We start from the raw sequence: 15,512 nt of genomic DNA, 5'->3' as shown, positions 1-15,512 counted from the left end.
TTTTTTTTTTTTTTTTTTTTTTTTTTTTTTTTTTGACTTTCAACCTATCTTCTCTTACCATTTAAAAATATTATATCTTTAAATTATTCTAACAATCTTGTCTAAGTTTCTCCTTTGAATAAACTACCTTTCTTAAATTTGTGAGCATATTTGGACATTTTAATTTGATATCTTAGAGATTTGATTTTTGAGGAATTTAAAAAAAGTAGTTCAGTGAAGTTGATCTCAAAGAAGAACACAGAAGAAACTAGCTAGGATTGGGTAAATTTTAGAACTTTTAAAACCTTTACTCTATAGTCTAGTTCTCCACAATTAATCTAAGTTTTGGAATCTTATACTAATCTATTGGTCTTAAAGTTACTAAAATCTTTGGAGAATGAATCATTTAAATTTTATTAAAAGCACCTGAACTAAATTCAAGTGCAGGGTCCGATCTGATAAAAATCAATAGTAAAATTGAACTTTTAAGAAAATAATAAAAAGATTAAGGAAACCTCATATTCTCCATGCGCAACGCACGTGAGATGCGGGTCAAAAGCCAGTAGACGACCAAGGTGCTAAGGTGGGCCCCCTCATTGATTATTTAACCCCCAACCTCATGCACTGATTTTTCGGTCTTCATCCCGTCGTCGCTGCCGGAAATGGACATGAAAGAAACAATCAACGACGTCGCCCTGGCCATCACCAAGCGCATTCTCCAACACGACGAAGCCAAGGGTTCCAACGTTGTGATATCCCCCTTGTCAATCTACGTGCTTCTCAGCCTTGTCGCTGCCGGCTCCAAGGGCCCCCCGCTGGATCAACTTCTGTCCTTCCTCAAATCAAACTCCATCGACAACCTCAACGCCTTCGCTTCTCATATCATAGACAAGGTCTTCGCCGATGCCTCTTCCCGCGGTGGACCTCGCCTTGCGTTTGTCAACGGCGTTTGGATCAATCAGTCACTTTCTCTCAAGCCTTCTTTCCAACATGTTGTGGACAAATATTACAAGGCCATGCTCTGTCAAGTCAATTTTGAACCGGTGAGTGATTGAAAATGTTTGCTGAATCTTATTTATTTATAATCAAATAAATTACGAAGATATAAAAAGAATAATAAATAAAAAAATAAATATCTAGATGTTTGTCATGTAATAAAATATGAGTACTAAATATTTTTAATTTTTTTTATTCAAAGGCTGATAAAGTGATTTCGGAAGTGAACTCATGGGCTGAAAAAAACACGAATAGAGTAATTAAAGAGGTTCTTCCCCCTGGATCAGTGGATAGTTCCGCTGAGCTCATCCTTGCAAATGCACTCTACTTCAAAGGAGCATGGGAAGAAGCATTTAATGCTTCGAAAACAGAGAAGAGCGATTTCTACCTTGTTGATGGGAGTTCAGTTGAGGTGCCGTTTATGACCAGCAAGACGAAGCAATATGTAGCTGCCTACGATGGATTTAAAGTTCTTGCATTGCCATACAAACAAGGATCTGACGCACCTCACTTTTCTATGTACTTCTTTCTCCCAGATACGAAGGATGGATTGCCAAGTTTGATTCAAAAGTTAGATTCCCAGTCCGAGTTCATCGACCGTCACCTTCCATTTAGAAAGCTTAAACTCGAGAGATTTAAGATTCCAAAGTTTAAATTTTCCTTTGGGATTGAAGTTTCCGATGTTTTAAAGAAGCTAGGATTGGTGCTGCCTTTCTCTGAAGGAGGCTTGCTGGAAATGGTGGAGCCCCCAATGGCTCAAAAGCTTCGTGTTTCTAAAGTATTCCACAAGGCGTTTATTGAGGTTAATGAAGAAGGCACAGAAGCTGCAGCTTCTTCAGCTGTTGTCGTCACAAAATATAGCCTGACTTTAGGTAAAATCGAGTTCGTTGCCGACCACCCGTTCTTGTATTTCATCAGGGAACACAAATCAGGAACTTTGCTTTTCATTGGGCAGGTGTTAAACCCTCTTGTCCATTGAGTAATACCAATAGACTGGAGCTAAAGAATAAACCACCTAAATAGCTGCAATAAAATCTAGTAACACTTACTTAATGTTGCTAAAGACATGTTTTAGCGTATCGTATGAATATTATATGTATTATCTATAACATGTTTTGTGTGATGTTCTTAAGCTGCTATTCCTTGTTTTACCAAATTGTTTTATTGTTCAATAACATCATTTCTATGAATTGAAGTAGAAAGATAAGATTTGGGCATTTTTTTTAATATGAACCACCTCCAAAATTCATCACTAATAGATATTGTACTTTGTCAACTTTTACTTTTAAGCTTCTCAGTTTTTAAGATGTCTCTGTTCCGTAGAGGTTTCCATATCCTTATAAGGAATGTTTTGTTTTCTTCTTTAATCCATGTGGAATCTCACTGTTAGACGAACACGACTCTCCACAATGGTATGATCATGGGTTTATAGTGAGGGATACTAACTCAATTGGTTTGAGGTCTTTTGGAGGAGCCCAAAGCAAAGCCATGAGAGCTTATGCTCAAAGTGGACAGATATCATACCATTATTGAGAGTTGTGTTCATCTAACACTCACAACCCATCTCCCTTCGGGGCCCAACGTTCTCGCTAAGCACACCGCCTGATGTCTGACTTGTTGGTGGAGAGTCCCACATTGACTAATTAAGAGAATGATCATGAGTTTATAATAAGGAATACATGTCCATTAGTATGAGCCATTTTGGGAAATTAAAAGCAAAACCCGAAGAGAAAAGTTCAAAGATAACAATATCTGCTAGCGGTAGCGGTAGGCTTGAGCTGTTACAAATAGTATCAAAGCCTGCCAGCGAGGATATTGGGGGGTGAGGGGAACAAAACATTCTTTCTAACGGTGTGAAAACCTCTCCTTAGTAGACACATTTTAAAACCGTGAAGCTGATGACGATATGTAACAGAAGTAATAGACTAAAGCAGATAATATCTGCTAGTGGCAAGCATGGATTGTTATAGAAACTACTTTGAAGCTACCGTATGCATGTCATAATTTTAAAAAGTAAGTTTGTTTTATTTCTGCGCGTTAGATAGATCGAGAATTAAAGCAGATAGAAAGTATACTTTCCTTTCATTTACAATTTTTTGTTCTTTTATAAAAATAAGCATGCATAAGTAATTTAATATTTTTCTTGATTGTATTAAATTTGAATAAAAACCAAAGTAGAGAAGATAAAGAATTACTCATTCTTTTAGGGATATTTTTTAAGTTTTTATAAGAGGTTGAATTTGAAAATTAAAAAGTATTTTTGAAATTTTTTTTAAAAAAATTAAATGTATTTTTCAAAATATTTGGAATAAATTATCTTCTCCTACAATTTCAAAATATTCCATTTTTAAATTATTGAATAAATTATCTTTCTTATATTTGGAACATTTTGATTTGATACCTTAGAAATTTGATTTGATACCTTAGAAATTTGATTCGGAGAAGTTTGAAATTTTTTTTTGTGACATTGATTGGAAGGAAGGAAGAAAAAAAAAAAGGCTTGCTAAGATTGGGCGAGTTTTAGAATTTTTAAAACTTCTCCTAAATTAATCTATTATATCAATCTATTGATCTTAACATTAAAATCTTTGCAGAATGAATCACTAAAGATCGGGAACTAGAATAGAAGAAATGTTGCATGAAAATTATTAAAACTATATAATAAATTTTTGATAAAAAAATAATTTAAAATTTATTAAAATCACCTGAACTCATTTTTTTAATGCGAAAATAGAATCATACTCGAAGTGGATTTATGGTCAAATATTCTCCATGCGCAACGCACGTGAGATGCCGGTCAAAAGCCAGTCGGCGACCAAGGTGCTAAGGCGGGCCCCTTCCTTGATTATTTATAACCCCCAACCTCATGCACTGATTTTTCCATCCCATCTCAACAACTGAACAACTTGATTCATCGATCTCGAACCCACTCTCCTGTTGCCAGAAATGGACATGAGAGAAGCAATCAGAAACCATGGCGACGTCGCCATGGCCATCACCAAGCGCATTCTCCAACACGACGAAGCCAAGGGTTCCAACGTTGTGATATCCCCCTTGTCAATTTACGTGCTTCTCAGCCTTGTCGCTGCCGGCTCCAAGGGCCCCCCGCTGGATCAACTTCTGTCCTTCCTCAAATCAAACTCCATCGACAACCTCAACGCCTTCGCTTCTCATATCATAGACAAGGTCTTCGCCGATGCCTCTTCCTGCGGCGGACCTCGCCTCGCGTTTGTCAATGGTGTTTGGATCGATCAATCACTTTCTCTCAAGCCTTCTTTCCAACAGGTTGTGGACAAATATTACAAGGCCCTGCTCCGTCAAGTCGATTTCCTGACTAAGGTGATTGATACACTCTTCTTTCTTTCGCTCTTTGATTTCTATCTATACACTTTTATCATTTCTTTGGTTGTATTAAAGGCTAATGAAATGATTTCAAAAGTGAAGTCTATTGAATAAACATTAAATGATATTTTTCTTTAGTCGATTTTAAATTCAGAAGTGGCTAAGAATCATGATTTAAATTCAGAAGTGGCTAACAATAATGGTATGATATTGTATACTTTGAGCATAAATTCTCATGGTTTGGCTACCCAAAAGAAATTAACCAACCTGGGACTCACTCCCAATAATCCTCACTCCCATGGCTTGGCTTGGCTACACAAAAGAAATTAATCCACGTGAGACCCACTCCCAATAATCCTCAACAATGGTTAGAAATCATGGCTCTCCATAGTGATATGATATTGTCCACTTTGAGCCTAAGCTCTCATGGCTTTGGTTTAGGCTTCCCCAAAAGGCTCGTATCAATGGAGATAGTATTTTCTCTTATAAATCTATGATTTTCAACTAAATTAACTAATGTGAGACTCACTCTCAATAATCCTAGAAGCTCTGGAAAACTGAAAGGCCAAAGGCCCAGAGTTGTCATAATAAATAGTGGCACTTTTTATGACCATGTGAATGCTTGTTGTTTTTAGGCTAATGAAGTGATTTCGGAAGTGAACTCATGGGTTGAAAAAAACACGTATGGACTTATCAGAGAGATTCTTCCCGCTGGATCAGTGGGTAGTTCCACTCAGCTCATCCTTGCGAATGCACTCTACTTCAAAGCGGCATGGCAGCAGGCATTTGATGCTTCGATAACAATGAAGCGTAATTTCTACCTTATTGATGGGAGCTCAGTTCAAGCACCCTTTATGTCCGGCGAGAAGGACCAATATGTAGCTGTGTTCGATGGATTTAAGGTTCTTGCATTGCCGTACAGTCAAGGTCCTGACCCTCGTCGTTTTTCTATGTACTTCTTTCTCCCAGATAGCAAGGATGGACTGGGAAGTTTGATTGAAAAGTTAGATTCTGAGCCTGGGTTCATCGACCGCCATATTCCACGTGAAAAACGTGAGCTGTGGGGATTTATGATTCCAAAGTTTAAAATTTCCTTTGGGATTGAAGTTTCCGATGTTTTAAAGAAGTTAGGATTGGAGTTACCATTTGCTGAAGGAGGGTTGTTAGGAATGGTGGAGTCCCCAATGGCTCAAAGGCTTCGTGTTTCTAAAATATTCCACAAGGCGTTTATTGAGGTTAATGAAGAAGGCACAGAAGCTGCAGCTTCTTCAGCTGTTACTGTAGGAACAGTAAGCTTGCCTATAAATAGAATAGACTTCATTGCCGACCACCCGTTCTTGTATTTGATCAGGGAAGACAAATCAGGGACTTTGCTTTTCATTGGACAGGTGTTAAACCCTCTTGTCGATTGAATAATACAAATACACTGGAGCTAAAGAATAAACTTAAATAGCTGCAATAAAATCTAGCAACACTTACTTAATGTTGCTAAAGGAATGTTTTTAGCATATCCTATCAATATTATAAGTATTATCTATAACATCGGTCTTACTTCTTGTTTTACAAATTGTTTGTTTGTTGAGTTATGTTTAAATTGTCACGTTAATTATTCAATAACATTATGGGAGTAGAAAGATAAATTTTGGACACTTTTTTAAAATACAAACCTTTCTTTGAGACTACTTAGAAGCTACGAGAATTACACCGTATCACAGTCGTACATTTTCAATCAGTGCGTTGAGATCTTGATTTATAGATATCGTTTACAAATAATTTAATATTTTTCTTGATTGTATTAAATTTGAATAAAAACTAAAGTAAAAAAGATAAGAATTACTGTTTTTAACAAAAGAGTTTTTTTTTGGGATATTTTCTGCTTAATTATTATTCATTAAATGACATAATTTGAAATATGAGTGATTCTAATCACCGCTACTATAAAGCAAACAAACACTAATATAGTATTTCATTGAGTTGTGTTTTCTCTGATGGACATCACAAAACCAGACAGAAGCCATGCCGACGTGGCCATGACCATCACCAAGCGGCTTCTCCAAAGCGAAGGCAAGAACTCCAACGTTGTGTTTTCGCCATTGTCGATCCATGTTTTGCTCAGCCTTATTGCTGCTTGCTCTAACGGCCCCACTCTGGATCAGCTTCTTTCATTCCTCAAATACAACTCCATTGACCAACTCAACCATTTTACTTCTCAAATCGCGTCCATGGTCTTGGCTGATGGCTCTCTCAGCGGTGGGCCTCGCCTTTCGTTCGCCAATGGAGCTTGGGTTGGTTGATATATCACTTGCGCTCAAGCCCTCTTTCAAACACCTTGTCCAAAATGCTTACAAATCCACTCTCTCTCAACCCGATTTCAAGACTAAGGTGACACACCTCTTCATACTCATAGTGGATTTTAATGAAAATCATGTTCAAATTCAAACATTTAGTGAAATCACACTCAACTTTGGATATTTATTTTTAAAATATCATTATTTTCGTATAGACGAAGGAATTAGGTACAGTAAGATCCCACATCGGTTGAGGAGGAAAACGAAATACTCTTTATACGAGTATAATCTCTTCGTAACAGACACGTTTTAGAAAACTTTATTAAAGTCCGAAAGCGAAATTCCAAAGAGGAAAATATCTGCCAGCAGTTCTGAGACATTACAAATGGTATCAGAGCCAGACACCGGATGATGTGTCATGAGCTTCAAAGAGGGGCGAACATGAGGTGATGTGCCAACAAGGAGGCTAAGCCCCGAAGGGAGTGGATATGAGGCAATGTTCCAGCAAGGACGCTGAGCTCCAAAAAGGGTGGATTTGGTGGGAATCCCACATCGATTGGAGAAAGGAGCGAGTGCCCGCGATGACGCTGGCTCCTAAAGGAGAGTGAATTGTGAGATCCCACGACAGTTTGTGAAGAGAAAGAAACACCATTTACAAAGGTGTGTTATTTCTTCCTAACATTGTTCTTAGGGACCTCTACATTCTTATAGAAGCATTATTAGTGCTTTTGTTTGTTTAAATAAACATCAATGGTATGTTGATTCAATTAGTCGAAAAACATTAGTTGTTTCGTGAATGTTTCATTATGTTTCGATTATATACCTCTCGTGCGTCCGTATGAATTAATTTTGTAATTCAATTAAGTGAATAAACATGGTTTAGGGAAATGATCAAACTTATTTAGAGCTTGACAAATATTAAAATAAGGAGCTTTACCATGTATTTTATGCTATAAAGTTTTAAATTTTATGCTACCACCATCTTTCTCTCTTCCCATTAATAAACCAACATATCAACCTATCTTTTCTTTTTTCTTTTTTCTTTTTTTTTTTCAAGATTTTTAACCTATCTTCTCCTACAATTTAAAAATATTCTATTTTTAAATTATTCTAACAATCTTTTGAAGAAATTACATTTCTCAAATTCGTGAGCATATTTGGAACATTTTGATTTGATATCTTAAAAAAAAGTTTGAAAAAAGAGTTTTGGTGACATGGATATAAGGGAAGAACACAAAAAAAAAAAAAAAACGAGTTGAAGCTCGGTAGGATTGGGTAAGTTTTAGAATTTTGTAACAAATCTTATACCAATTTATTGATCTTTAACATTACTTGAATCATAATGGAAGAAAAGAACTAGTCACACGTCTTTTCTAACATGAAAATTTTTAAAACTACATAATAAATTTTCGATAAAAAAACAATTTAAAATTTATTAAAATCACCTGAACTCATTTTTTTAATGCGAAAATAGAATCATACTCGAAGTGAATTTATGGTCAAATATTCTCCATGCGCAACACACGTGAGATGCCGGTCAAAAGCCAGTTGGCGACCAAGGTGCTAAGGTGGGCCCCTTCCTTGATTATTTAATCCCCAACCTCATGCACTGATTTTTCCATCCCATCTCAATTACTGAACGACTTGATTCATCGATCTCGAACCCACTCTCCAGCTCCCGGAAATGGACATCAGAGAAGCAATCAGAAACCATGGCGACGTCGCCATGGCCATCACCAAGCGCATTCTCCAACACGACAAAGCCAAGGCTTCCAACGTTGTCATCTCGCCCTTGTCGATCTACGTGCTTCTCAGCCTTGTCGCTGCTGGTTCCAAGGGCCCTACGCTGGATCAATTTCTGTCCTTCCTCAAATCAAACTCCATCGACAATCTCAACGCCTTCGCTTCTTATATCATAGATAAGGTCTTCGCCGATGGCTCTTCCCGTGGCGAACCTCGCCTCGCATTTGTCAACGGCGTTTGGATCGATCAGTCACTTTCTCTCAAGCCTTCTTTCCAACAGGTTGTGGACAAATATTACAAGGCCATGCTCCGACAAGTCGATTTCCAACAGGTGATTGATTCACTCTTCTTTCTAGGCTGACTCTTCTTTCTAGGCTGTCTGATTTGGGTAAAATAAAACTCACTAATATGAGTAAAGTAAATTTCACACACACTAACGATAAAATGGTCCGATACAGCTTAGTGAAAATGTTACTCGTGTACTTGTAAAGGAGATGTTGAGAGAGGAAAAACACGAAGACAAAGAACACTGATTTTATCGAAAACCTTTTCTATTGTTTTGTATTTCTTTTCTCTTCGTTTTTTGGTCTGTGTTCTAACTGTGAAAAGAATTAGGTATTTATAATTTTTCTAAGAGGAACCCGGTAAAATTCTACCATCATTTTTTAAAAAAAATTCTGAGCTTTTTCAAATTATAGATAACAAATTTACTAAATTTACTATTTTATGGTTGTATTGAAAGGCTAATGAAGTGATTTCGGAAGTGAACTCATGGGTTGAAAAAAACACGTATGGACTTATCAAAGAGATTCTTCCCGCTGGATCAGTGGGTAGTTCCACTCAGCTCATCCTTGTGAATGCACTCTACTTCAAAGCGGCATGGCAGCAGGCATTTGATGCTTCCAAAACAGTGAAGCATGATTTCTACCTTGTTGATGGGAGCTCAGTTGAAGCGCCCTTTATGTCCGGCAAGAAGGACCAATATGTAGCTGTGTTCGATGGGTTTAAGGTTCTTTCATTGCCGTACAGTCAAGGTTGTGACCCACGTCGTTTTTCTATGTACTTCTTTCTCCCAGATAGGAAGGATGGATTGGGATGTTTGATTGAAAAGTTAGATTCTGAGCCTGGGTTCATCGACCGCCACATTCCATGTCAAAAACAAAAGCTGGGGAGATTTATGATTCCAAAGTTTAAAATTTCCTTTGGGATTGAAGTTTCCGATGTTTTAAAGAAGTTAGGATTGGTGTTACCATTTACTGAAGGAGGGTTGTTAGGAATGGTGGAGTCCCCGATGGCTCAAAACCTTCATGTTTCTAAAGTATTTCACAAGGCGTTTATTGAGGTTAATGAAGAAGGCACAGAAGCTGCAGCTTCTACAGCTATTGAAATATCAAATAAGAGCTTGGCTTTAGATCAAATCAACTTCGTTGCCGACCACCCGTTCTTGTATTTGATCAGGGAAGACAAATCAGGGACTTTGCTTTTCATTGGGCAGGTGTTAAACCCTCTTGTCCATTGAGTGATACCAATGGACTGGAGCTAAAGAATAAACCACCTAAATAGCTGCAATAAAATCTAGCAACACTTACTAAACCTTGCTAAAGGAATGTTTTAGCACATCCTATAAATAATATAAGTATTATCTATAACGTGTTTTAGTATAAATATTCCTTGTTTTGGGCGCTCTCTTAAAATACCAACCTTTCTCCGTGACTACTTTCAAGCTACTAGAGTTATACCGTCTGGCAGTCGTACATTTTCTTCCATGCGACGTCTATTAAAAATATCATTATTAGCTTAATATCAACTTTTCTTTGAGACTACTCTAAAGCTAAGAGAGTTAAACTGTGTTGCAATTGTACATTTTCAACTTTTTTTTGAGACTACTCTGAAGATAAGAGAGTTAGACTGTGTTGCAATTGTACATTTTCAACCATGGAGTTTCTGTATCACTAGGTTAAACCCAATAACTGTATGAACTCATTTTTAAGAAAAATGGTTTACCTATTTTAGGAATAAAGATATCATAATAGTTTTAAAAAAAATTTAATATTTTAAGAAAAAAATTGAGAAATTTTAAGAATAAATTATATCATCTCAAAAAATAAAAAAAATCGCAGCATTGACCTTATTGTAATTTTTTTTTTTTATTGGTCTTAACAGAAAGTACTATTGTGATTGTTAGAATGAACTCAAATTGGTCTTAAGGGAGAGTACAATGGTGATGGTTAGAATGAACTCATAAAGATTATATTTTGTTGATGATTATTGGGAGAGATTTTCACGTTAACTAATTTAGGAATGATTCTGAATTTATAAGTAAGAAATATATCTCCTTATCCTTTTTGGGAAGTCGAATCAGGACAAAAAAATAATATAAATATTAAAATATTTGTAATTCTCTTGACAAGAAAAGGGCGTACTTTATTCTTACACCATCCGAAATCCCAATAAAAAGGGTTAAATTTGATTTTGTATTTTAAGATTGAAATGATATATTAATAAATATTATTTTTTTTGCTTCCAAAGAAAAGATTTACTTTCTATTTATGACCAAGCTTCCTTGTTACCCAAGTATCGAAAGGAGTATAAATTATCACCGTCAGAACCAAAACCCTAGCTCCCAAATTCAAATCTTTTTCCAGCCTCCCTCTCTCACAAACCCCATTATAATAAATAATTATTATAATACAATCTAGGCCAATTAACTAAATAAAAGTGTTACTCGAATAAATTATCTTCTCCAACAATTTCAAAATATTCCATTTTTAAATTATTCTAATTTCTTCTTCGAATAAATTATCTTTTTCATATATGGAACATTTTGACTTGATACCTTAAGAATTTGATTCGGAGAAGTTTGGAAAAAAAGTTTGGTGACATTGATTGGAAGGAAGAAACAAAAAGAAAAAAGGCTTGCTAGGATTGGGCGAGTTTTAGAATTTTTAAAACTTCTCCTAAATTAATCCACGTTTTGTAACAAATCTTATATCAATCTATTGATTTTAACGTTAAAATATTTTGCAGAATAAATCATTAAAAATCGGAACTAGAATAGATGAAAGAATTAGTCACGTGGTGCATGAAAATTATTAAAACTATATAATAAATTTTTGATAAAAAAAATAATTTAAAATTTATTAAAATCACCTGAACTCATTTTTTTAATGCGAAAATAGAATCACACTCGAAGTGAATTTATGGTCAAATATTCTCCATGCGCTACGCACGTGAGATGCCGGTCAAAAGCCAGTTGGCGACCAAGGTGCTAAGGTGGGCCCCTTCCTTCATTATTTAACCCCCAACCTCATGCACTGATTTTTCCACCCCATCTCAACTACTGAACAACTTGATTCTTCGATCTCGAACCAACCCTCCTGCTGCCGGAAATGGACATCAGAGAAGCAATTAGAAACCATGGCGACGTCGCCATGGCCATCACCAAGCGCATTCTCCAACACGACGAAGCCAAGGCTTCCAACGTTGTCATCTCGCCCTTGTCGATCTACGTGCTTCTCACCCTTGTCGCTGCTGGTTCCAAGGGCCCTACGCTGGATCAATTTCTGTCCTTCCTCAAATCAAACTCCATCGACAATCTCAACGCCTTCGCTTCTCATATCATAGACAAGGTCTTCGCCAATGCCTCTTCCCGCGGCGAACCTCGCCTCGCATTTGTCAACGGCGTTTGGATCGATCAGTCACTTTCTCTCAAGCCTTCTTTCCAACAGGTCGTGGACAAATATTACAAGGCCATGCTCCGCCAAGTCGATTTCCAACAGGTGATTGATTCACTCTTCTTTCTAGGCTGTCTGATTTGGGTAAAATAAAACTCACTAATATGAGTGAAGTAAATTTCACACACACTAACGATAAAATGGTTCGATACAGCTTAGTGAAAATGTTACTCGTGTACTTGTAAAGGAGATGTTGAGAGAGGAAAAACACGAAGACAAAGAACACTGATTTTATGGAAAACCTTTTCTATTGTTTTGTATTTCTTTTCTCTCTGTTTTTTGTTCTGTGCTCTAACTGTGAAAAGAATTAGGTGGGAAAAGAATTAGGTATTTATAATTTTTGTAAGAGAAACCGGTAAACTTCTACATCATTTCTTAAAAAAAAATCTGAGCTTTTTCAAATTATATATAACAAATTTACTAAATTTACTATTTTATGGTTGTATTGAAAGGCTAATGAAGTGATTTCCGAAGTGAACTCATGGGTTGAAAAAAACACGAATGGACTTATCAAAGAGATTCTTCCCCCTGGATCAGTGGGTAGTTCCACTCAGCTCATCCTTGCGAATGCACTCTACTTCAAAGCGGCATGGCAGCAGGCATTTGATGCTTCGATAACAATGAAGCGTAATTTCTACCTTATTGATGGGAGCTCAGTTAAAGCGCCCTTTATGACCGGCAAGACGGAGGAATATGTAGCTGTGTTCGATGGGTTTAAGGTTCTTGCATTGCCGTACAGTCAAGGTTGTGACCCACGTCGTTTTTCTATGTACTTGTTTCTCCCAGATAGGAAGGATGGACTTGGAAGTTTGATTGAAAAGTTAGATTCTGAGCCTGGGTTCATCGACCGCCACATTCCATGTAAAAAACAAAAGCTGGGGGGATTTATGATTCCAAAGTTTAAAATTTCCTTTGGGATTGAAGTTTCCGATGTTTTAAAGAAGTTAGGATTGGAGTTACCATTTGCTGAAGGAGGGTTGTTAGGAATGGTGGAGTCCCCAATGGCTCAAAGGCTTCGTGTTTCTAAAATATTCCACAAGGCGTTTATTGAGGTTAATGAAGAAGGCACAGAAGCTGCAGCTTCTACAGCTATTGTAATGGGACATTCCTTGGCTTTAGATCAAATCAACTTCATTGCCGACCACCCGTTCTTGTATTTGATCAGGGAAGACAAATCAGGGACTTTGCTTTTCATTGGACAGGTGTTAAACCCTCTTGTCCATTGAGTAATACCAATGGACTGGAGCTAAAGAATAAACCACCTAAATAGCTGCAATGAAATCTAGCAACACTTACTAAACGTTGCTAAAGGAATGTTTTAGCATATCCTATGAATAATATAAGTATTATCTATAACGTGTTTTACTATAAGTATTCCTTGTTTTGGGCGCTCTTTTAAAATACCAACCTTTCTCTACTTTCAAGCTACGAGAGGTATACCGTCTTGCAGTCGTACATTTTCTTCCCTGCGACATCTATTAGAATATCATTACTAGCATAATATCAACTTTTCTTTGAGACTATTTTGAAGCTGCAGGAGTTTTGCAATTGTACATTTTCAATCATGCTGCTTCGGTTAAAATGTCATCACTAGATTAAACTCAATAACTGTATGAACCCGTTTTTAAGGAAAATAATGTAAGTATTTTAGGAATAAAAATATCAAAATAGTTTAAGAAAAAAATTTAATATTTTAGAAGAAAAGATTGAGAAATTTTAAGAATAAATTATATCATCTTAAGTATATTGTAATCTCTTCTCGATTGTTTTAGTAAACGGTAAGATTGTTAGAATGAACTCATAAAAACTATATTTTGTTGATAATTGTTAGAAGAGATTCTCAGATCGACTAACTTAGGAATGATCATGAATGTATGAGTAAGAAATATATCTCCTAACAAACCTTTTTGAAGCCCAATGATGACAAAAATTTAATATTAATATTAAAATATTTGTAATTTTCTTGTCCGCGAAAGTAAATGAAAAAGAGTTTATACTTTATTCTTAGACCATCCGAAATCCCAATATTATTTTTAAGATTGAAATGATATATTAATAAATATTATTTTTTTTCCTTCCGAAGAAAAGATTTAGTTTCTGTTTATGACCAAGCTTTCTTGTTACCCAAGTATCCGAAGGAGTATAAATTATCACCGTCACAACCAAAACTCTAACTCTCAAATTCAAATCTTTTTCCAGTCTCCCTTCCGTCGCTCATCGACACGTGCGTTATTACACCAACATGTACGCTTTGCCCAAAACCAAGATGGATCAGAGGTTTCATGTTCTAATGATGGAAGCTTTATACGGAGAAAAAGTAACGACATCACAATCCGACGTAGCCATGACCATAACCAAGCGGCTTCTCCAAACCGAAGGCAAAAACACCAACCTTGATTGAGAAATTGGATCCTGAACCTGGATTCATTGACCGACACATTCCGTACGAAAAACGTGAAGTCGAGAAATTCATGATCCCAAAATTCAAAATTTCTTTTGGGGTTGAACTCACCGAAGCTTTGAAAGGGTTAGGGTTAACGTTGCCTTTTCATGGAGGTTTTGTCACGGTCCTATATCTTTGACCGTGCGGCGTCGTGATCTATACACGCTCACGACCAGCCTTAAGGGGAATTAAGCCCCATTATATTTTTCGCCCCGGCTTTGTGGCTTCGTCGGACCTTAGGCGAGGTTTGTCTTCGCCACTCGAACATCGCTTGTGCGGAATCCAAGCTTGTTCAACCACACACGCCGCCTGTGCGTGTATGTTCAATCATCTGCGACACATCCGACTTGCCTCTACGCTAGGCCAACTCATTCGGCTCGACCTTGCCTCTGCTCGGGCCAAGGTCTCTCAATACAACGTCGCATCTCGTCTTGCCATCTCGATCCCCATCGACAGGGTCCATATGTCTTGACGCCATCCCGAGTCTCGGGATGTCGTCGCTCATCATAACTCGTTCGGTCATGCCATCGAGAATGGGCCCGCGTGTCGTTCATCTCATCGGGACTTCCCGAACATCCATCCATCCGGGTTCTATCGAGGCATAGGCCCTCCCGTGCCCATGCCGAGTCATTTACGGATACCGTACCGGATAGCGGGTGTATGTAGCAACCTCCAACACGCGGGCTAGGGCGCAATACCGGCACACCCGTGCCGTCCGGTACTGTCCTTCAAAAACCCATTTCAAAGGAAGTCGCCCCGAGACACTCGTCTCAGCACGCTCGCCCACACTGTGACACACGTATGTGCCACAGGGTAGCTCACTTAGGCCACAGGGCCCAGGCGCACTGCACAATCGGCCTGGGAGGGAATCAAATCCCGTCGGGTCGGTGTACAGCGAGTGCGTGAATCCAACATCGAGCAACTGCGGAAGGAGCTCTCGGAGATCCGCTTTAAGGACGGCGAATCCGTCGATGATTTTTCAATGCG

General features: G+C 37.5%; 5 protein-coding genes and 1 pseudogene across 5 annotated transcripts in view; all 6 read left to right on the top strand.

The window, feature by feature from the left end:
* Window positions 1–641: 641 nt before the first annotated feature.
* Window positions 642–2,127, top strand: LOC111462648 (serpin-ZX-like). Its single transcript, XM_023106317.1, has 2 exons — window positions 642–1,022; window positions 1,178–2,127. Exons 1-2 carry the CDS (start codon window positions 642–644, stop codon window positions 1,952–1,954), a joined length of 1,158 nt encoding a protein of 385 aa, XP_022962085.1. The 3' UTR covers window positions 1,955–2,127.
* A 1,737-nt stretch (window positions 2,128–3,864) lies between these two features.
* Window positions 3,865–5,859, top strand: LOC111462644 (serpin-ZX-like). The gene is made up of 2 exons (XM_023106312.1): window positions 3,865–4,314; window positions 4,953–5,859. Exons 1-2 carry the CDS (start codon window positions 3,922–3,924, stop codon window positions 5,727–5,729), a joined length of 1,170 nt encoding a protein of 389 aa, XP_022962080.1. The 5' UTR covers window positions 3,865–3,921; the 3' UTR covers window positions 5,730–5,859.
* A 421-nt stretch (window positions 5,860–6,280) lies between these two features.
* Window positions 6,281–6,873, top strand: LOC111462649 (annotated as a pseudogene).
* Window positions 6,874–8,073: 1,200 nt separating this feature from the next.
* LOC111462646 (serpin-ZX-like) lies at window positions 8,074–10,042 on the top strand. The gene is made up of 2 exons (XM_023106315.1): window positions 8,074–8,679; window positions 9,091–10,042. Exons 1-2 carry the CDS (start codon window positions 8,290–8,292, stop codon window positions 9,865–9,867), a joined length of 1,167 nt encoding a protein of 388 aa, XP_022962083.1. The 5' UTR covers window positions 8,074–8,289; the 3' UTR covers window positions 9,868–10,042.
* A 1,509-nt stretch (window positions 10,043–11,551) lies between these two features.
* LOC111462647 (serpin-ZX-like) lies at window positions 11,552–13,438 on the top strand. Its single transcript, XM_023106316.1, has 2 exons — window positions 11,552–12,127; window positions 12,535–13,438. Exons 1-2 carry the CDS (start codon window positions 11,738–11,740, stop codon window positions 13,306–13,308), a joined length of 1,164 nt encoding a protein of 387 aa, XP_022962084.1. The 5' UTR covers window positions 11,552–11,737; the 3' UTR covers window positions 13,309–13,438.
* Window positions 13,439–14,324: 886 nt separating this feature from the next.
* The window catches only part of LOC111462956 (serpin-ZX-like), a 5,629-nt gene continuing 4,441 nt past the window's right edge, over window positions 14,325–15,512 (top strand). The window contains exons 1-2 of the mRNA XM_023106790.1: window positions 14,325–14,399; window positions 14,461–14,649. Of these exons, the coding sequence (XP_022962558.1) occupies window positions 14,325–14,399; window positions 14,461–14,649 (264 nt within the window). The remainder of the gene's footprint in view (window positions 14,400–14,460; window positions 14,650–15,512) is intronic.

This window comes from Cucurbita moschata, unplaced genomic scaffold, assembly GCF_002738365.1.
Source record: "Cucurbita moschata cultivar Rifu unplaced genomic scaffold, Cmos_1.0 Cmo_Scf00027, whole genome shotgun sequence".
NCBI lineage: Eukaryota > Viridiplantae > Streptophyta > Magnoliopsida > Cucurbitales > Cucurbitaceae > Cucurbita > Cucurbita moschata.
This window is presented reverse-complemented; position numbering and strand designations above follow the sequence as displayed.